General features: G+C 38.8%; 1 protein-coding gene across 1 annotated transcript in view; it reads left to right on the top strand.

Annotated features, from left to right (window-relative positions):
- Nucleotides 1-14,116, top strand: part of LOC101862628 (telomere length regulation protein TEL2 homolog) — a gene marked incomplete in the record, with an annotated part of 22,272 nt that extends 8,156 nt beyond the window's left edge. Inside the window, 12 exon segments of the mRNA XM_005113152.3 lie at nucleotides 2,143-2,225; nucleotides 3,255-3,374; nucleotides 3,858-3,946; nucleotides 4,477-4,571; nucleotides 5,283-5,399; nucleotides 6,441-6,512; nucleotides 7,672-7,730; nucleotides 8,805-9,096; nucleotides 10,162-10,226; nucleotides 10,949-11,064; nucleotides 11,659-11,741; nucleotides 13,087-14,116. Coding sequence (XP_005113209.2) covers nucleotides 2,143-2,225; nucleotides 3,255-3,374; nucleotides 3,858-3,946; nucleotides 4,477-4,571; nucleotides 5,283-5,399; nucleotides 6,441-6,512; nucleotides 7,672-7,730; nucleotides 8,805-9,096; nucleotides 10,162-10,226; nucleotides 10,949-11,064; nucleotides 11,659-11,741; nucleotides 13,087-13,110 — 1,215 coding nt within the window.
- Between the last annotated feature and the right edge of the window lie 8,536 nt (nucleotides 14,117-22,652).

Here is a 22,652-nt window from a genome sequence, read left to right as displayed (position 1 = left end):
TCTCTACCTATCTCTCTCTCTCTCTCTCTCTCTCTCTCTCTCTCACTCTCTCTTTCTCTCTTGATCAGTATCATTAACAACAGTAACGTCAGCAACAGCAAAAATATCGCATGATGGCAGTAGCCAATGTACCTCATGCTACCGTTATGAAAGGTGATAATTAACTACAGGATAAGGTATAGAAACAGATTACCACAATAACTCATGAACATACGTACATATCAGCAAATTAGCTTATTAGGGTGGTGAATTTAGAAATGTACCGTACCGGTACGTAGATACCAGTATAAGTAACAAGCAAGGGTCGACTAAAAACGACAGATTAAAAAACACGTAGCACACATTCGTTGAATTGTTGCCGCCTTTAAATTTACAAATTATCCAGTTCCTTACAGCACCTGTTGTTACCAAATGTCTGCTGTCGGTTGTCATGGAAACTTATCTAATTTTAATCTGTTTGTTCCTACTTTTCTTTGACCTTTCGTCTCTTTTTTTCTATCTCGAATATCAGCTGTCCTTTACCACCAGGGGAATACGTGGCTGCTACCTTGACATGGTAAAATCAGGCGCTCGTCACAATAAGGAAATAAAAGAAACCGGCATTTTTCCAGGCGTTTGCCGATTTTTTTTTTTCAGAATGGCTGAACTCCTTTAATGTCAATTTAAAAACACATTTCTGTGTGGATTTTTCTGAGGAACGTTGATAAAAGGCATAAAAAATGTAAATTTTCAGTTTCCAAGTACTCTCAGGTCATGGAAGTCATCAAACGTTGTGGTTATATTCTTACTAATTTTACTATTCAAATCAGGTGACCCCCCACATCCTCAAATTGCATCTATCTCGACTTCTAGTCATAATAGCTGGTTATATTTTTCATCCAAACGTAGACAAATGAAAATGAACAAGCTTTAAGGTGATACCAATAGCTTCTTATGCCTCAAATTGACGATCGTTTGATTCCACCGCGTCGTTTTTACTTAGGGAAATGTGTAGTTCGAGAAAACAGAAGAAGTAGCAGAAACAGTTGACGGAAGTGGCCACAGACGAGGCTTGTGGTTAGTTGAACAATGATAAAAGAACAGGTTGGATCACGAAGAGTGTTGTAAACGTAAACCAGGAAATATTATTGCAGACAGAGGCTATACTATATATATTCATTCCGAAACACATGTATGTAATACATTGCCCTTTTTTGTACAATTATTAATTATGACGAATAAGAAATTTCAACAGTTTTGTTTTTTTCGAATTTCGTGCAGTCAGGAAAGACAATTTGACTGTATGACAAATAATCTTTCGTTCTATGCTTTTAGAGAGTGGGTGAGAGACAGAGCGATTGAGTGAGTGAGTGAGTGAGTGAGTGAGTGAGTGAGTGAGTGAGTGAGTGAGTGAGTAAGGCAAGGATGGACGGAGGAAGGGAGGGGGCGTGCAAGTGAGTAAGAAAGGGAGTGAGTAAGTGGGTGAGTGATTGAATGAATGAGAAAATGAATGATGGAATGGATGAGTGCATGAGCAAGCGGGCTATACGATCATAATTTTTCCAAGATTGAGAACAGAGGAGTATCAGTAATCAGCAATCCTGTTCTCCTCAAGGCAAACGTGCGAGGACTGATGGGCCAATCCATTAGGCTACAACAAATTTCAATATTGGCCTTAACTCGTGTTTACATTGAGAGAACCCCTGCTGCCTTATCCAGGGAGTATTGAATAATGCTGACAGAGAGTGATGGTCCAGTGGACACTCACGAGGACGGGAAATAAAGAGTGAATTAAAGAGAGACTCGTCAACGACTTGTCCGAACACTGGAATATGAACTGTCTAAAGATGAAGGCCAAAGAGAGGGGCCCCCAGTGTATTCTCCCCTTGGTTCTGCCTGGTATTACAATTTCTTTGCTTGTTTCTTTTTGTCTGTTTGTTTCCATTTTTATTACGAGAAAGGGTAGTTGGGGGGGAGGGGGTGTCAGTTTTATTATTATTATTACTATTATTATTATTATTATTATTGTTATTATTATTATTATTATTATTATTATTATTATTATTATTATTATTATTATTATTATTATTATTGTTATTATCATTATTGTTATTATTGTCATTATTGTGATCATCATTATTGCCATTTGACATATTTCCCCAGCTGGACATGAACAACGAGATGGTGAAAGATCTGCTGAGTTATGAAGGACTGCCCGCTGACCCTGGACCCACGCAGGCCGAGATGTGAGTGGAGGGAACTCTTTATTCATCTGTCTGTTTACTCGTTCCTTTTTCTGTCCATCCTCATGTTTTTGCTTCCATACTTTTTGGTATTTTGTTATTTTTTGTTGTATTTTGTTGGATTCTTTTTCGATTGGAAGTTGTATAAGTTTGGCATCGTAATTTAAGAATGTTTTATTCATTCTCTTCTGGCTCTCACCAGCATTTGTTGCAATCTGGTGTAAAGAGTTAGATTTACCGCAGGACATCTCTCTCTGTGTATGGTAGCTTGTCTGTCTGCTACTTTGGTATGTTGTCTGCCAGAACGTTGAGAAATATGAGGACTCAAATTAACCCTTTGAGCCTTTTGTCCCCCCCCCCCCCTCCCTCCCTCAAGCTTACAGGACCTGTGCATGTGAAGCTTCTAACAGAAGACTTCGAAGACTCCTTGGTTGATGCCTCTTGACACTGATGTTTGGGCTCAGAGATACTTTTTAAATTGTGTTGGGGGAAATTTGAAATCATTATGCCCAATGAATATTGCAGGAGAGTTGATGTAGCCTAGGTTGTAGCTGATTATTTTGTTGGAATGGGTTTTGGTTTGTCTTAAGGGGTATCTATCCACATTTGTCTGTTGCGAGTCCATTTGCTTTTTATTTTCAGCATGTTGATTTAATGTGTAGACTCTTGGTCTCATACTTTTCTCCCCCCCTTTTTTTTTGTCGTTGATTTATTACCATCATCTGTGGTGTAGCCATTATGGACTTTGCCTTAGTGTTCAGAAGATGTAAGTTTGATTCTTTTAAGGGCAAATTTTTAATTGTCTTCTTCCTTTTGTCTTCTGGGACATTGTATTCCCTCTCAGCCCAGTTGGACATTGCAGGCAGGGTGGCAGCAACCGATCTCCTAAATGATTGAGTTGTGCCGATGGGGGGTGCATGCATTTGTGTCTCTGTTTTTATGTCCATCTGAGCAAGGGGATTTGGAAAAAAGTGATCATATTTCACGTTTATTTTCCACAAATAATTAATTTTTTCTCTCTTTATTTTCAAGGCTTGCATCAGAACAACAGGACGAGTTGGCCAAAAATAATGTTCTGGAAAAGAAAATGGCAGATGTGAAACTTCAGGACAGTGCCAACGGTCAAGCTGAGGTGGACTCTGACCTTGACAGGTGAGCCCAGTGATCTATAGAATTTCTGTGAGAGAGTCCAGTGGTTGACTGGTTTTCTTAGAGATCTAGTTGTGTCTATTCTTTAAAAATTCTTTTAAGTTAAAAAAAAAAAGTATCCTGGGTGCCAGGATAGTGGCCTGCTCTTCTACAATTTTCAACCACCAAAGAATCTTTGACTTTGGTTTAACTCTTTGCCCTCATATTTTGTGGAAAATCCAAAACAACTGGCAGGTAAACATGACCAATCTGCGAGATGAGGCGGCAAAGGGTTAGACTTAGGTGGCCTTCTCGGTATAATTGTCTTATATTGACACTGTTCAAGATCCTGCCCTGCCTAAAACAACCACTTTTGTCCTCGACAATGGGTAGCCGTCTTGGAAAATTTGGATGGTTCGACATTTTCTTTCCTGTATATTCTGTGAAATTTGTAAATGAAAAGTTTCAATGACTACACATAAATTTTGTTGGGGTTTTTTTTTTCAGCGATGATGACCTGGTGCCATATGACATGTCCAATGATCTCAAAGTGAAGACGGTCAAGCCACCGAAGTATTTGCGAGAGTGTATGGAAGGTAATGCCTCTTGCCTCTAGTTAGTATCATTTTCATCACCTTTATCATCATCATCATCATCATCATCATCATCATCATCATCATCATCATCATCATCATCATCATCATCATCATCATCATTGTGTACAGCAGATAATGAAACAGTTAAGACAGAGTAGTATTTCCAAAATATTTAATAACAAGTTCAACGTTTCGTCCTTAATGAGCTTCATCAGGAACATACAAAATATCATCATCATCATCATCATCATCATCATCATCATCATCATCATCGTCATTCTTATAGAAAAATAGTAAAAATAAGGAGACTTAAAGTAGTTTTGTTTTATGGGAACTGACAAAATTGTGTGTGTGGTGTTTGCGTGTGCGTGTGTGTGTGTGCGTGTGTGTGTGTGCGTGTGCGTGTGCGCGTTTGTGCTTGCGCGGGTGCATGCGTGTAATATGTGTGTATTTGTCTGTGTTTTTATGTCCGTCTGAGCGAAGGGATTTTGGAAAAGTTGTTTGCTTTTTACATTCCCGTTACTGTCCAGGTCTCCTTTGCATAACTGACAACCTGGACAAAGCTGAGCTGTGCTTGAAGCATGCCGAGGCCATCGTGAGGAAAAAGAGAGATGGACTGGATGAGGTTAGAAAAGATCTGTCTTTGACTATTATGTTCACATTGCTGGAAGATTAATGAGGTCATTCTTTGACTGTTATGTTCACATTGCTTGAAGATTAATGAGCTCATTCTTTGTCTATAATGTTCACATTGCTTGAAGATTAATGAGGTCATTCTTTGACTATCATGTTCACATTGCTTGAAGATTGATGAGGTCATTCTTTGACTGTGTTCACATTGTTTTAAGATTTAGCGTGAGAATTTGTGTTTGGACTTTTAAGAAAATTTGTGGATATTTTTCAGCAAGATATTTATGATTTTGTTCTGTAACCGTTGCTAGTTTATGTATGGCAGTGGTCTACAGCATCATGAAATAATACATCAAAGCAGAGTCTGGGAAAGATGGGGGGTCTGTTGTAGCAAGGAGAAGGGCACCAAATGGCTTAATGGCCTTGGATACAGGTGATTCCAGATGTGCATTTAGGAGAAAATAGTTACAGTTGATAATTTCACATGAAACACCTCATGGGAATGTTCAATACTTTTGTTTAAGTGCTGAAGGTCGGTTGTAGATGTTTTGTGCCAGCTTTGACATGATTTATATCATACAAGGAGCAGGTTGCTTTAACTCGTTTCGGTCGGCTGTTTCTTTTTCATGACTTTCATCGCGTCTGCTGTTTGTTTTATTTGAAAAATTCATATTCTAGTAATTCATTGAAATATTGATATTTTCAGATAGCCGCAGAGTTTGCCAAGATTCTGTTACACATGAGTGACAGCCATGGCATTGAGGATTTCTACATGCTGAGACGGAAAACTCTGGTCGCCCTGGCTGTTACTTCTCCGAAGGAGGTTTGTGTTTTCAGATGATCTATGCCTATAGGCCTATGCATCGTGACAGATGATCTTAAAGTAGTATGCGTGATACAAATTTTCCTGGGCGATAGACATAGAGGAAGTAGATTGCTCAAGCACTACTCCCCTCTTCCTTGATATATTTCAAAGGAGAAGCATGATCAATACTTTTGGAATCAAGGAAGACTTTAGGGTGTCTTACTATTTTTATAGGTGTGATAGGGATATTATTTATGGCAGGGAATTCTGAAATAATTGAATTTTGCCTGTTCTTCAGCAATTTTCAACCAATGAGGGGTATATAATCTGTGCAATGTGCGCACAGGACCTCCGAGATTTTCGTATCATCCAAGAAAACGAGTGCTTGATTTTCGTCCAGCTGATATTCTGTATTTTTTCTTTTCATCGAGATTTTTTTCTTCCAAGCAGGGTGAGGGGTGAGTTGGGGTGTCACAGATTATTCTGCAGTGCATAGGCATTAAGCAGAAGACGCTTGAACTCGAAGGGAAGATTCACAATATACTGCGTTGTTTCTATTATAGCTACCTTTTTCTTTCATCATTGTCAAAAGAATTTTGTCTGAAGCGTGGTGGAATCAGGCTCTCGTCAATTTTGGGGCATGTAGAGTTATTGGTATCATCTTCAAGCTTGTTCACTCATCTTTATTTGGATGGGAAAAAAATCCATTTATCTTGACTACAAGTCGAGATATTGGTGAATGAATGAGGTGGGATCACCTGTTTTCAGAGGTAAAATTAGTGAGAAAATGGCCGCCGAAGATTAGTTATTTCCTTAGCTTAAGAGTCAGTGGTAACTGAAAATTAAAATTTTTTGTGTCTTTAATCAACGTTTTTCTGAAAAAATCCACGCAGAATTGAGTTCTTTAAAGGGCTCGAAAGGTGTTGAGCCAAAAATCAAAAATTTGATAAAACTGCAGAACCTGCAGAAAAATGCAAGTTTCTTCACTTTGATTATTTTGACGAGAGCCTGATTCCACCACGCTGCCTCACAAATGAGTTCCTCTGCTGGGCTTTCTAGGTGGCCGACTACATGACCAGTCAGTTCTACGAGTGGAACTACAACCTCAGACAACGCATGGATGTGCTGGAGGTCAGTTCTCGGTGTTTGTCTCTTCTTTTCCGTAGTCACTCCATCACTTTTGGAGATTAATTCTGAACAGGTGGTTGGAGGGCGCCACTAGTAGGTCTCAGGACCTACTTCATTACATTCCCTCTATTTTTTTCTCTCACTTTTTCCCAGCACTAAATGACCATTATTAAGTCGATGTGCTTCTCTTTAGTCGAACATAAAAAAGAAGATTAATTAACTAAAATGTATTATTCTCGAAAACAAGATTGCTTAGGCAAAGAAATAAGTCAAGGACTTCATCAAAGCAATATCAGTTCTCTCAATGAGTCTCTAGCTCCATGTTTTGGAGGGTTTGTCTAGAAAGAAAGGTCGGCTACTTGTTTGAGGGCTCAACCCATAGGTCCTATTTCTTTTCTTTCCTTCTACTTTTCTGTCGTCTGACTGATTATTCCGCTGCACAAATGGCTGTTTCAGTCAATGTGCTTCTTTTTACTTAACCCTTCCAGCCCCAGCCATTTTTGTGCACTCCCTAACCCCAGCCCCAGCCAATACAGCAGTATTTCAGAACAAGAGGCATTCATTCTAAAAAGTGGTGTAGTATCTTTGTAATGTAGCTTTGATAATAACATATACCTATTTTTAAAGGTAAATGAACAAGTAATAAGAAAATTAAAGTTTAATTAAGTTCGCTAATTTCGAAAAATGTGCGAATTCGGCACCCCCCGAAACTGAGAATATACGCTCTTGGGACGGAGAGAGGTACAAGCGCTGCTGAAAATATACGTGCTTGGGGCTGGAAGGGTTAAACTTAAACAAAGTAATGTGCCTTACGCACGTTTAACACCATCTGCCGAGCTGCTCTTTCCGAGAAAATGTTCATATGTTTTCCCCTCAACCACTGAGGACTCCCATCTAACACGCTTGAAAATGTGCTGTTTGAGGCATAAAAAAAAAGAAAAAGTGTTGCTTCGTTATTTATGCAGATTTTCCCGTTCTGTTTTCTGTGTCTAAAACTTTAAAAAGTAGACAATAACATTCATACAATGAAATATTCAAATTTGTACTTTTAATTCTATGTATGTTGGTTTGAAATGTGCAGCAATATTGCATTTAGTCTGCTGCTCATTGGACATATTGTGTCCGCTACGTTCTTTAAAGAGTTAAAATTATACATCTTCAGGTTTTGGCTGAAGCAGCAGGGGAACTGTCGCATCCGGAGAAAGTGAAACGTACAGAAAAGTTTGTATCTTTTTGTGTTCATTTTTGTAATAGATGGTGGTGTTAGTGTTTGATGTTCTTCTCTATCGGTGTAACTGGAAGAAGCAGGTGGGCTCGGTTTGTTTTTTTTAGATCTGAGATCTACCAGTGGGTCATCAGTTAAAGCAGGAGTCAGCTAACACAGTAAATAGTTTTAAAGCTACTGTGGGCCTATATGTGTATTTTATCTCATAACCTGAATTAGATGGGAATTTTTTTGTGTGTGTGTGTGTTGGAAATTTTCAAGAAACTAATCGACTAGTGTCATGGTTAGAGCATAACTCCATCGGTATCCTGTAAAGATGAATATACTTTACAAAATAAATAGCTGTATCTCAATGTTTTATCAAATTTCCTCTTTTTATATGCCTTCTGACTGTGTAGTAAAATTATGTATGCAGCACTCAATAGGACACTTTGCACAAATGAGAAGTATGGTGGTTCATAGATATTTTTGAGTAAAAAAAAATTCCTTTTTCGCTTTGTGAGTGAAATATATCTTTTTGTTCTTGGTACTTATGTGCTCTACCTTGGCAGATAAAAGACCCTTTGGAATACATTTGAATGCCTCTGTTTTCTATTTGTTCAGCTGGAATTTGTTGTCTAAAGTCGTCAATGCTTTGGCCCACATTTAGAAATAACAAATCAAATCTAATGGTAAAGAGCGTGTATACAGCTGGGTATCATTGGCATATGTCAAAGTTAGAATAACGTTTTCTAAATATATGGCCAAGAAGACTGAGCTCTCCATTTTCTTCTGTCCTGGGCTATAGTCTCCACCTCTGTCCAGCTGTATCCCAACTTCTGTTGGGCTGAATCTCTAAGTCCCTCCTTCAAGTCAGTAGGTCCTTAGCCTACTTCTGCCATAATCATCTGCTTTTTCTACCTAGTGTCTCTTTTTGTAACCTCCCACAATACTAAAGCGTTTTAAGTCTCCAAACTTAAGCCTCTATTTTTCTCTCTATTTTGTGTCATGCTTTCCTTTTTCTGTGACAAGCAAAGAAAAAAATTAACCAAAAACCTAGCTATCACATTTCGTTTGTTTTTCTTAACCAGAGACAAATTGATACAGGAAGTGACCCCAAGCTCTGAGCCGGCGTCGTGGAGAGAGGTGGTCCAGAAAAGAATCGAGAGCAACACGCGCAGATTTGCCAAGGGCAGGACGAGACCGGAGCCAACGGCACAGCTCAATCGGTTCGCCCCGGTGGCCGGTCACTTCTTCTACCCTCTCCTGGTCAAAGTGGACAAACGAGAGCCCTGCCTGGATCTCCTAGGCCAGGACTCAGCCTTGTTGTTTCGGCTCCTGTACACGCTTGCTATCGTGGTTCACGCCGCGTCCAATTTGCCGGTAAGTGTGAGTTACAAGTTTATACCTGAGGACAGTATTTCCTCGAATGTCGTGGGATTAACGTTCCAGAACCTCACGCGATATGAGAATATCTACAAAGTGGAAATGATTTATCATTACATATTTTCTGTCTTTATGTACCTCCCTGCATTCTTATAAACTTTATCCGTGCTTTTATAAACACTTTCTACACTTGGTGTTTTCAGCCCAACTGTATTTAAAGAATTAAATATATTTAACATGCTGAGGGGATCGCATGGGTCCGTGTTGTCATGACCTTGTAAAAAATAACTAGGTGTTTTACACCCCATTGACAGAATTTAGATCATTTGTGAGGCAGCGTGGTGGAATCAGGCTCTCGTCAAAATAATCAGTATGAAGAAACTTAAATTTTTCTGCAGGTTTGTGAATTTTTATAAAATTTTTGTTTTTTTGGTTCAACACCCTTCATGCCCATTAAAGAACTCATTTCTGTGTGGATTTTTCAGAAATTCGTTGATTAAAAGCAAAAAAAATGTAAATTTTCAGTTACCACGGACTCTTAAGCTAAGGAAATAACTAATCTTTGGCGGCCATTTTCTCACTAATTTTACCTCTGAAAACATGTGACCTCCACCTCCTTCTTTCGCAAATATCTCGAGTTGTATTCAAGAAAATGGATATTTTTTTCATCCAAATAAAGACAAGTGAACAAGCTTTAAGATGATACCAATAACTCTACATGCCCAAAAATTGACGAGAGCCTGATTCCACCACGCTGCCTCACATTTAGGCGATGGGCTTCTTAGACCCTGCTTGGTTTGGCCAACCCGAGTTGAGAGGGATATGACATCCAGCAAGCAGTAAGATCGGGATACTCTATAAATATTTTCACTCCCACCGCATGGGAATCGAACTAATAACTTGTGCATGGGACTGTAAAGTGCCTAACTTCTCCACCACAAACGCTGGTGACTCTTATTAATTCAGCTAAGTGTCGGATGGCTTTTTAATTTTTATTTATTTTTTTTTTCAATCTCTCGATGATATTTTTTAACGCCAAAAGTAAATTCTTGTCCCCCCCAGTCTGTCACTCAGATGGGCCGCACACTCCTGGAGTTCACCTGGTCACTTCGAATGCATCAAGATCAGTGAGTACATTTATGTGTACAGTCGAACCAGCTTTAACAACCACCTGTTCACGACAATCACCTGTACAAACGACCACTCCCCCCCCCCTCCTCCCTCATGTGTTTTAAAAAATCTTTTAATGACATTATTCAAAACTTCCACTACAACCACTTTTCTTCTCAACAATGGGTGGCTGTCTTGGACAATTTTGAATGTATTTTGTTCCTATATCTACTTGAATGGGTGGTTAGAGGGTGCCACTGGTATGTTCTTTTTCTTTGTTTTCTTTCCCACTGTGGTTTCTGTTTTCATGGGTGGTTGGAGAGTGCCACTGATACATCCTTCTTCATTTCTTTCCCTCTGTGGTTTCTGTTTTCATGGGTGGTTGGAGAGTGCCACTGATACATCCTTCTTCATTTCTTTCCCTCTGTTTTTTTTTTCTGTTTCTGCCTTTCTTTTTCCCTACCGAAAGTGTGACCTTATTTGTGTCAAAGAGCTTTTCTTTACTCATGCAAACAAACACACAAGCTAACAAACAGACCAACGGAAAAACAACTTTTTTTCATGAGAACTGCTTGGACATTATTGTCTACTTGAGCTTCTGCTTTGCTTTCTTTTGCTGGTTTAAAAAAAAAAAAGTTACGTAGATAATTTAACATAAGTCTGAGAGAATGAAATGGCTGAGGAAGTGACACGTTATGCGTGTTGTTGTTGTTGTTGTTGTTGTTGTTGTTCCCCACAGATCGGTGCGTCATGCCGTGCTCATCGCAACCACCACCGTGTTCCTGTCAGTGCCGGCACATGACATCATGACGGAGCTACACGCAGACATTTCCGAGACGATGACGTGGCTCGAAGGTGGGGGATGCTCGTGTTGTTTACAGAACTGATGTCTTTATGGAATTATTATGTGTGATAACAGGCTCTCAGACCTCACAACCATGAGGTCATAGGTTAAAATCCCAGGGGTGGGGGGGGGGGGGCACATGGTTTGTTCTTAAGAAAGGCGCTTGATACAAATTTTCCTTACTTCACCCAGGTGGAAATGGATACCCGGCTATAGATGTTGTGTGTTAGTGTTTGATTGCTTAGTCAGTTGGATTTACTGTATGCTTCCCAAGAAGCCGAGAATGTTTCTGAGTGTTTGAGGTTCTGCTGAGGTAGTGATAGTTGTAAAACTCTGCGAGTATTGTTAATTAATAATTATTATTACTCTTTGTGTTTGTGTGTTGCTGTGTGTTTGAGTGAATGAGTGTGTGTCTGGGTGTGTGGGTGAGTGTGTGCTTTTGAGTGAATGAGTGTGTGTCTGGGTGTATGGGTGAGTGTGTGCTTTTGAGTGAATGTTTTTATCATGCTGCAGCAAATTTCTCTTTATGGAAATGGATAAAATGCTATCTTATCTCGTTTTGTGTGACTTTCAACGCCAAACTAATCACATGGTATTTTCCATAGATGTGATAGAGAAAGACGCTGACACGGACTGTCAGAAGATGGCGGCTCAGGCTTTGTTGATCTTGCAGGAACAGATGAAGAAAGTAAGACCAGTCAATAGTCAACTGTAGCTTTGTCTAAACGTGGTGAATTTAATCTTGTTTGCAGGCAGATGTTTTAATTTCTTTTTTTCTATTGGAATATCAAATTCTTTGCTTTTTACGCTACTATATGTGAGGCAGCGTGGTGGAATCAGGCTCTCGTCAAAATAATCAAAGTGAAGAAACTTGCGTTTTTTTAAATGGTTTTGTGAATTTTTATCAAATTTTTGTTTTTTGGCTCAACACCTTTCATGCCCATTAAAGAACTCATTTCAGTGCGGATTGTTCTGAAAAATTTTGATTAAAGGCACAAAAACATGTAAATTTTCAGTTACCACGGACTCTTAAGCTAAGGAAATAACTAATCTTTGGCGGCCATTTTCTCACTAATTTTACTTCTGAAAACAGTTGACCCTTACCTCCTTCATTCGCAAATATCTCGACTTGTATTCAAGATAAATGGATATTTTTTTCATCCAAATAAAGACAAGTGAACAAGCTTTAAGATGATACAAATGACTCTACATGACCCAAAATTGACGAGAGCCTGATTCCACCACGCTGCCTCACATATATATACCATTTTCTGTGGTACTTCTAATAACAATTTATATCGACCTTTTTTTTTTTTCACTCTTTGTGAAGGAGTGATTTAGAATTTTTCACGAACAGATGAGTTCATCTTGACATTTCGATATATGAGATGTCCTTGACATAAGGGACACGCTCTCAGGACCTCTGAGGACCTTATCCAAGACTAGTGTCCTTGACCCTAGCTGACCTTGGTTCAGGGCGGTGCATAAAGTGGGAAAAAGAATGGAAAGTTGTCCCCTGACAGTGCTTACTCAAGCACAAGACTTATAAAGGAAATTAGAACTTCTTCATGAAGTGCCTAATTTGAAAAAGACAATGGTGGTCTTGGTTTACTATTCATTTCTCTGCTCGGATGCTCTCAGAATGACCTATTTTATCCTTGTCTTTTCCCGTCACCCAACTGTTCCAAGTTTTTAAAGTTGTTTATGGACTACTCTTGCCTTGTTTGCCGCTTAGTTTGCCAGTGAGAGCTAGTTAGTTAGATGTTTAAGGACTTTATGTCCATTCAAGTGTCCCAGAAACTGCATTTGTCTCTTCCTAGTTGTTTTCATTAGTGAGTGGCTCATTCAGGACTTTTCTGCACTATCTCATTTTAACTGCTACGTGTAAGACTCCACCATACACCATTTGGAAAAGGGATGTATGACAGAGTTTTATACGTAGCAGTCGATTTGTTTGGATTTTTGTTTCTTCCATGAAATTCTCAGCAGTTTTTTGTACATGTATGTAGCTTTTTTGTTTCATTTCTTCTCAGGAGGTAGAGAGCCAATCTTCGTGACTGTGATACATTTTGCAACGACATGAGTGGACCTTTGACAGTATTGAGAGTGGCAGTTTGCCGAGGCCAGAGTGGTTGAAGACAAAAGGGGAACACCAGCGTCTGTGGTGTAGTGGTTAGGCACTTCTCTGTCACGTACAGAAGACCGGAAATTGGTTCCCCAAGTGGTTGGGAGAATTGAAACGTGTGTCTTGATCTTTGTGCTAGGATGCTGACCTGCTTCATCCAGTTGCACAGTTAACGCTTTACAGTCACACAGCCAGCAGCACAAAATACAGCATCTGGTCACCCAGCCAGGAGAGTGACTGCAACGGACTTCTCTTGGCCTGTCGCAGAACTGCATAAATGGACCAGAATGAATAATTTTAACGTTCACATTGTTGCGGCAAGCGACTGTAAAGTGTTAAAATACTTATAATGCTGTCATTATGTGTGTATCGACTGCTCAGTGTAATAGACTTGGGTATACGTTGCTTTTCAAAATGATGTATAGCAGAGTCTTACTCTAAGCAGTCGATGTGAAAATGGCTGAATCGATTAATATGTAGCAAAAGCTGAATGGAGTAAATGTGGCAATGAAGTGAGGACTGAAAGAAATGCTTTGGTGGTGAGAGAAGTTGGCGAACATGCTGAGAGAAAGAGAAAGAAGCAGAGTGAGAGAGGGGAGCGATTGAGAGAGACAGAGAGAGAGAAACAGAGGGAGAGAGAGAGATAGAGAGAGAAATTGAGAGACAAACAGAGGGACAGAGAGAGAGAGAAAGAGAGAGAGAGAGAGACAGAGGCAGGGAGAGAGAGAGAGAGGCAGAGAGAAAAGAAAAATTCAAATATATATATGGAGAGAGAAAGAAAGAGAGAGAGAGAGAGCGAGAGAGTCGTACTACTTAATGAATCATCAAGTGCTGTTTGTTTCTGTGTGCTGTCATTTTCTTGTGCATTTTACGTTCTTGCTGCTTTTCCACCCTGGGAAATATTACTTTGTTTTGTTCAATTAAATTGGTAACAAATACATTTTGTTTCGGTCTTAATTTCTTCTTACTTTGTTATGTAAAATTATCAATAGGCCTAAATATTATGACTTTTCTCTGTTTTCAAAACGTCGTATTTTTACGTGCTTTGCTTAAATTAATGTAGGTGGTTGGCGGGTGCTCTGGTGTGGTTTGCTTCTTCTTTCCTATCAAACGTCTATCGTCTTTATCTCCCCTCCTTCTTTTTTGTGTTTGTTACTCTCTTGTAACACCTACTCTAATCTTTGGCCTTTATATGACCTTATTGTGTTGCAAGTGCCGTAAAACACGTACTAAAACTGAGCATAAATTAATCCTGGCATCTGTGGTGTTGCTGTTAGGTGCTTGCTGTTGTACGCAGACACTCAAGATCGATTCCCGAGATGGCGACTAAGGGGGTGCAAAAAAAACACCATTTAAAATATTTAGAAATATTTTAATAAATAAATAAACTTCCTTTTTTTTGTGTGTAAATAATCCTTAGCCACGTTCCAAGTACACAGAGAAAGAATGACGATAACCGGACGACGATGTCTTTTGTAAGCTTGTAACGAGAAGGGGCATAAGCTAGGAACATAGAGTAATTTATTGGTTAGCCCCCTTGGAACAAAACATTCCCTGAGGTACAGTCTTCATGCGCTTGTAACAAACTCTCACGGCGGTTTTATGAAGGAAAAAAAATCTGAAATTAACCAAACAGCCCAAAAATGTGAAATTATTCGATTCTGTTAATTTTAACAAGGAAGGATAAAGGAAAATAATAAGAAATTATGCCAAAAAATAGTCAAATTTTGCTAAATTATGCAGGGTGCATAAACCCCGGGGACAGAACAAAGACGAAGCAAGTGTATTGATTAAACTCCCCCATCAACAACTAAAAGAGGTTATTTCTATCAGAATTTATCGTCCATCTCCGATACGCATGGCTCAAAGAGGTCAAGAACCTGGAAAAATCCACAAAACGACCCGAATTCTCGAACGCCCGGTGTGGGATTTAAACCAGGGTCTTCTGCAGCTAACGAAGTGCCCCAAGAAAAGATATAAAAGAAGTAGATCTACATGCATTTGCAAAGGTGCAGTTTTTTTGTGTGTGTTTTTTTCTCCCTTTTTGGTCTTTACTTTGGTTTGGAGTTAATTTTTGCTTGTTTTTTTAGATTTGTTAAAACCCTGTAAAGATAACCTGGCTAAAGGGGTTTCCACTCGGCATGTAGCCTGTACAAACATCACACTCTTGAAAAGGTTAAGGTGGTCCGTCATTTGGTGAACTCTGAGTGACACCTCACCATCTTACTAAAATTCTGGAGGGCATTTTTGGACTTTAAATTTGTTGATGATTTAAGGGAGAAAGAAGCTCCACTTCCAGCAAGATAGGGCTGTTGCGGGCTGGGTGAAAACAGAAAGAAAACGTTTAATTTTGATTACTAGTACCTTTTATTTTAATTCTACGAAAGCAATCAAATTTTTAGATTTTAAATATTCATATATATACTGTTTAATGTCCGATGGTAAAAATTTAAAGTGCGCTGTGTTTGTACCAGAGAGCTCGTTTCTATTAGATATGATAGAATTCTTTTTAGACACATCATAATTTTTCATGGAACATCCTTTACAAGACAGTGAGTCCGACTGACTGACCACAACTGGACCCCAGACGATCCGGACCTGAGTCCACTGGACTTTCTTCATTGGGCTGTCCCCGCGGGTTCATGCAAAACAAAAAAGTAATTCTGAAATTATGCAAACTGAGCCCAAAAATGTGAATTTATGCGATTCTGTTAATTTTAACTAAGAATGATAAAGGAAAATAATCAGAAATTATGCAAAAAATGATCAAATTATGCTAGATTATGCGGGGTGCATAAAACCACGGGGACAGATTGGGAGTGTTTGAAGGACAAACTGTGGGAAAACCTTGGAAAGTTTCCAAGACTTGAGAGAGACCATCACGGAGGACACAACAGAGATTTCTCTCGAGCAGTCTCAACGCGTTATTGTCAGTGACGTGTCAGAACATGCTTTACTCGAAATTGAGAATATCTGGAAGATATCTTGTAACTTTGTGGCAGTCATATTTTTTTTGTTATTGATACATAATACATTCGGATGGATGCTTCACGTTTCTGTATATTTTGATGTTTGCACCTTTATTCATAACAGTTCAATCGGCATTCTTTTGGATGAACCTTTTTTTCTGGTCACCCGGTACATGTGGTGTATTTGTTTAATAACTCTTTCTGCTTTCAGTATAACTCTGTTCAAACGTAATAGCTATTGTTAGAGATGTCGCTGTCGAAACACAATTCCGAAATTAATTAATCTTCCAAATACTGTCTTATAGATTGTTTGTATTATTGATTTCAGTCTATTTAGAATGGTTCTAATTTTCTATATATAGAAAATTTATTTATGAATTTTAAAATGATTTTTGTTAAAAAAATTAATATTTATATATAGCTTCTTATTAACCATTTGTTTAATACTGTAAACGTGTTCGTTTCAGGGCTGCTTGTTGTCTGTAGTAGGTATCTGTGTGTGTAGATGGCCTGAACAATCTCGTCAGTTAGTTCTAAGGCTGGAAGGTTATGGTCAGAACGTCTAAACTCAAATATCGTCACTTTGGTTTTGCTCATATCTACCAGAGAGTTTACAGTAATACTATTACTGTAAACCCTCTCTGATATCTACTTTCAGATAGTTATATAAATCTCCCCACCATATAACACACGGATTCATTAAACTACCTTATTTAATGACCACTACTTACTTACCTCTTTGGTTTGAGAATAGGCACCATTGCAGGCGACACAAAGCCATAGCTGCTCCTCCCTCCTTTCCAAGATCCATGAAAGGGTCTGCCAAGATCCATGAAAGGGTCTGCTTGCTGATTGTGCCAGTTAACTGCTGGTTGGATATTCTTCAGAAGAAATAGGATGGATCATTCATCAGCTAATATATTGACGGTGGTATCTATTTGTTTGTTTGCGTAGTCGTTGGTGTATGAGGTATATATATATATATATACAAGAGGACACATGACACAACCCTGAAGTATACCTGTGTCTCTTTTTATAATTTTGGACACCTTTTAACCTAATTTCATAATATGTAACCTGGCACTGAGAAAGTCTAATATTCATGCTGCTTATAATCGTATATATCAGCTTTCAGATTTAACAACGTTTTTATCAGCAAGTGGGGTTGGATCTTGAAAAAAAGGCCAATGAAAAATCAACACATCATATTATAAAGCTCTAGCATAAATCCCTGATGTTTCAATGTGTTTTGTAACGGTAGAAAGAAAAACTATCACAGCATCTGCAACATTTCTTGGTCTCTTCGTAAGAAAATCAAAAAGGAACCAAACGGAATCAGAGCATCATCATTCTTTTTCAAGTTATTGCGCAAGATTTTTTTTCTGAAAAAGCATTTTGTGTCACGAGAGGGTGGAACGAGGCGCTCGGCAGATTTTTTTTGGGGGGCTATGGAGTTATTGATATAATACTGAAGCTTGTTCATTTGTCTTGCCTTTGATAAAAAAAAAAAAATATATATATAAAAATCATACCCGTAGATTTTTAATAGAATTTGAGATATTTGCGATAGAAGTAGATAGGGGTTGCCTGGTGTCAAATGTAAAATTAGCTGCGCCGTCGTTTTATGCAAGAAAAATGCAGAAATTATGCAAACTGAGCCCAAAAATATGAAATTATGCGATTCTGTTAATTTAAACAAAGAATGATAGAAGAAAATAATCCGAAATTATACCCCCCCCCCACCCCCGAAAATTTTTTTTCAAAAATCAAATTTGGCTGAATTATGCGGGGTGCATAAAACCACGAGGACAAAATTAGCGAGATAATGACGGCTTAGAGACTGCAAATTAAAAATTTTTTTTGCTCAATTGATCAACATTTTGGGTAAAATCTCATAACTAATGTGTTTTTCAATGGACTTAAACATTATAGTGTTGAGCCCGAAAAATAAAACTGATAAAAAAATTGCCCTGGCGCTCATATGACCTTATGCAGTTGCGAGAGCCGTAAAACCCTAGACTCTACAAACAAACACAAATTGCCCAACGTGTGGAAACGAAAATGTCGATCTCTTTGATTTTTTATTTTATTTTGACGAGCGCCTGACAGAATGATTTCTCCAAGACGGATCACACTAGAAAATAGAATGCGATACTATATTTCTAAGCCAAGCAACATTTTGGGTACGGTCACTGCTTCTGCTGTACTCCATAAGGACGGACAATTCTGACAAAATAATATACAGAGACGTTTGTTTGTCTGTTTTGTTTGTTTGGTTGGTTGTCTGTTTTTTCATCTTTTTATATTTTTTAAATTATTATTTTGTGTTATTTTTGCTTTTTTTCTATCGTTTTTAGGGGGGGGGGGGGGTGTTTCTTCCTTTTTTCTTTTTTTTTTTGGCTCGTGTCCTCGTTTTTGTGCCGAAATATTTGTACTGTAAGTAACATGTGAAAAAGTTGGTTAAAAATTGTACCACTTTGGTCAAAACAGCCTCTTAGCACTCTCACCCTAATTCTATCAGTGCCAGAAGAGTTGCCAGTTTTCACTTACGCTCTAAATGTATGTTGGGGAAGACCTCACTTCGTTCTACCTGGCTGTCAAACTATTGCACCAGTCGACCTTTCTTTCAAACTCTCTCTCTCTCTCTCTCTCTCTCTCTCTCTCTCTCTCTCTCTCTCTCTCACTTTCTCTCTCTCTCTCTCTCTCTCTCTCTCTCTTTCTCTCTCCCCCTCTGTGTCTCTCTCTCTCTCTCTCACTCTCTCTCTCTCTATCTACCTCTCTCTCTCTCTCTCTCTCTCTCCCAATTTTCGTTGTTCTTTGCTGAATCAGAACAATGGTCAAATCGGCAATAATATGATATAACCAATTTAGATCACTGCTGACCTCTTTCTCCCTCTTTCTCGTTGGTAACAATAATTATTATGACATATTATAAGATGCAACTTTACGAAAACAAAATTCTTTCTACATTCTAAAAGAACATAAAAATTCAAAATGCTTCAAGTCCATGTGCCCCGTGTGCACTTATCATAGCAAGGACATTTAATTGTTGGTGTTTCAGTGATACATTTAAAGCGCTAAAACAGTGAAAGTTAATAGATTTAACGTTCCCCTGCTCCACTACTGAAACAGAGAGCTATTTTAAACATCAAACACCTGTATAATGAAGCTCGTAATATTAAACAGCAGGGATGGGGTGGAGATCAAGTGTGCACATTGTAAAACGCATCCCTTCATCAATTATTAAATTTGTTGCTGTTAAAGGCATTAGGACGCCAAAAACGGCAGACATTGTTTGACGTGAGTATTTCATGTGTACCGGTCCACGTTCACATTATCTGCCGTTTGACAGATATTCCGCGTATATTTGCGAACCTTTGGCAAATTGATTTTCTTTAAAGGTTCAATTCATAATGTCGAAAAGCCCAAACTGGTATAAGTTTGGTATTGACGTCTCAATATTAGATTGCCGTAAAAATATCATTTCCAGATTAGTAGAATTAGAAGAATAAAAAGTTCTTGCTTTTAGCAATTTTAATTTCCTCTATGGGACACCGCATAATTTTGTCACATACTTGTTTTTTTATTTTTACATTCCAACTGGCAGTCATGTAAAACAGGACTTCAAACGCGTTTGCTCTTTACATGTCACAGTCTACTGGCATTGTCTCACAGCGAGACTGATGTCCATTCACGACTAGTGGAAAGCATTAAAGATGACAATATCTCCGAGTCGTTAAACTGGCGCTCTCTTTCACCGAATAACCCCGCCGTATTGTCTTCTAATGTAGGTGTTTTCGCGCCCCTATAGAAACATTGTAGATCATTTAAGACTAAGAAGAGGCGGGGCTTCCGACCGACCCTGCTCGTGCTTGTCTAAGTCGACCAGGGGTGAGAGGGTACAGTACAGCATTCCAGTACATTCTAGCTGGGAAACTCGCGAAAAAATTCTATCCCGTTCGGGAATCGAACCTCGTGTCTCCTGCATGAGACAGCGAACACCTCATGTGCTCTGGTGTGTGTGTGTGGGGGGGGGGGGGGGGTTCTTCTTTTATATCAAACATTTATCGTCTTTTTCCCCCTCCCTCCTTCCTTTTTGTTTTTATGTTTTTGTTACTCTCTTGTAACACCTCTAATCTTCGTCATCTATTTATATTATGACCTTATTGTGTTGCAAGTGCCGTGAAACTCTTACTAAAAACTAAAACATCGTATGCCGCTGACCTTTTGCAGGATGAGGACCTTCCAGTTCTGCTTTGGACTTGATCTGTGTGTGTTCGTTATCATATATCAGCCCTTGAAAAGACTCGGTTGGAGAGCGGCAGTCACATAGGGCCGCAAATCATAATTTTATTATTATCATGAGGCTCCGCGAATTATTGTAAGATAAGTCATGACGAAGCCAAGAGAGAAGCTCGTAAGCTGAGCACATGTACACCCACTCAGTAAAACCGAATCTTTTAAAAGTTCAAAATGTGGCAAACACTTCTCTGTCGTATTTGTCTTAAAAACCACAGCAGAAGATACACTTCATCCTACCCTAACTTTTTTATACTGGCGATCAAAAAAGAGGTAGGCCTAAAGCTTCTTGATTGTATATAAAATCGAGTCTTTAGCTTCTTTACGCTTGTCCTTTCACTTGAGTAATACTGATTAGTCTAAAAAGTAGGTCATATTATATAAATGCTAGTCATGTACTTTAGTTGGCGTTCACGGTACCAGCATTAACAACGAGAACATTGCCTTTTTTTTCGACCACGAGGTGGATTTTTCCATTTCAAAAATTTCAAAAATTTCTTTTTAAAAATTAAAGTTTACGTCTTTGCTTATCAAAAAACACGATAACATTAAATTTTGATCATTGCCAGCCAAGAAAGATGGTAGGTTTAACTCAGCATCAGAGAAATAGAGCCAACAGCATTCTTTGCGCATTTCTGTTGTTGCCCGGACATTCAACCCCAGTGGTTGTTCTTGGGTGCTCTGGTGTGGTTTTCTCCTTCTTCCCTATCAAACATAATATGGCCCTTATTATCTCTCTTGGGGTTGGATGGGGCGCCTGCAGAAGTTCAAGACTTAATGGGAGGAGCAGAAGGCTAAGGAATCAACCATTGCTTGGAACTGTCAGCATCTACACACTTCGAGATGTGCTTCTTCAGGGGACGGAGCGCTTATGGGGATGTCCCCTGTGCAGTGATGTCGGTCCTTCACACAAGTAACAAGTAACAAGTATCTCTCCTCCTTCCTTCCCGTCTTTGTAATCTACACTCTGGTGAGTGCGTGGTTGGCGAGTTCTCTTTTATGGTCATCTCTTTCTTTCGTATCAAACACCTACAATGTACATGTATTATCTTTATCTCTCCTTCTTTTCTTTGTACTTGACTCTCTCGTAACACCTTCTATCTTCAGCACATATTTGACCTATTCGTGATAAAATGCTGTAAAAATTCTTACAAAAATGGAACTAAACTCTACGAACTAACCTACTTTGAGGGCGTAATAAAGTATAACACAAGTCATAATTTTGTCGTCCCCTTTTACAAAGCCACAAAACAATAATGGACGAAACAGCAATGCGGGACAGAACAAAGAACAGTACATCTGAGAAAGAAAAATGAATTTTAAAAAAAATCCACTCAAACTAGTGACACAATAGGAGGAAATAAAACGCTCGAAAAGGGGATAATAAAACCTACATGAAAAACAGAATCGTCGGCGATTAAAGAAGGGACGGTTCCCCCCAAAAAAACTGTCACCATATTTATCATCATGCCCTCTAAGTTGTGTCATAACAAGCCAGCGCTCTGTGAGACCGTCACTCGAGAAATGAATAGCCGGAATCTGTCGCGCTTTGTCGAGGTTAATAACCAACAATTTTACACCCCGATGCATAATAGCAGTCGTGCACAGTTGCTACGCTCCCTCTTTTTTAATAAACAGATTTTGCTTCGGATCTCAAAGCAAGTTTCTCTTTCAGCATCATCACGAGCCTAATGCAATTATTAATAATAATTGTTAATAAAGAACGAAAACGCATTATGACACGTTGGGAGGACGATCGAGGGGCGAGTTTGAGGATAGATAGTTCACGAGCTGAGGGCGTGAAGGGGACACCACACGTTCAGTTAAAACTGTTGTCCTTCTCTTTGTGATATACAAAAATAATAACAATACATGATGCATTCTTGGTTAGAATACCAACAATTCTTATTTTTGCTATCTTCAAAAACCAGCTAGAAAAACAATCACTCATGAATCATTCGATTAATTTTGATACGCTGGTTCCAAATTTTTTATAGCATTTTTACGGTAGGACATAGTTTCCAAAAAGTTTTTAGACAAAAATATTATCACCAGAGGGAATGGGTGGTTGGCGGGTGCTCTGGTGTGGTTTGTCCCGTTTTGCTCACCAATCAGGCATCTATCGTCCTTATCTTCCTTCCTTCTTTTTTGTGTTTGTTACTCGTTTGTGATTCCTCTCTAATCTCCAGAACTTATAGGACCTAAT

This window comes from Aplysia californica, unplaced genomic scaffold (genome assembly GCF_000002075.1).
Source record: "Aplysia californica isolate F4 #8 unplaced genomic scaffold, AplCal3.0 scaffold01666, whole genome shotgun sequence".
Taxonomy (NCBI): Eukaryota; Metazoa; Mollusca; class Gastropoda; order Aplysiida; family Aplysiidae; genus Aplysia; species Aplysia californica.
The sequence above is the reverse complement of the archived record's forward strand: the minus strand, read 5'-3'. Positions and strand labels throughout refer to the sequence as shown.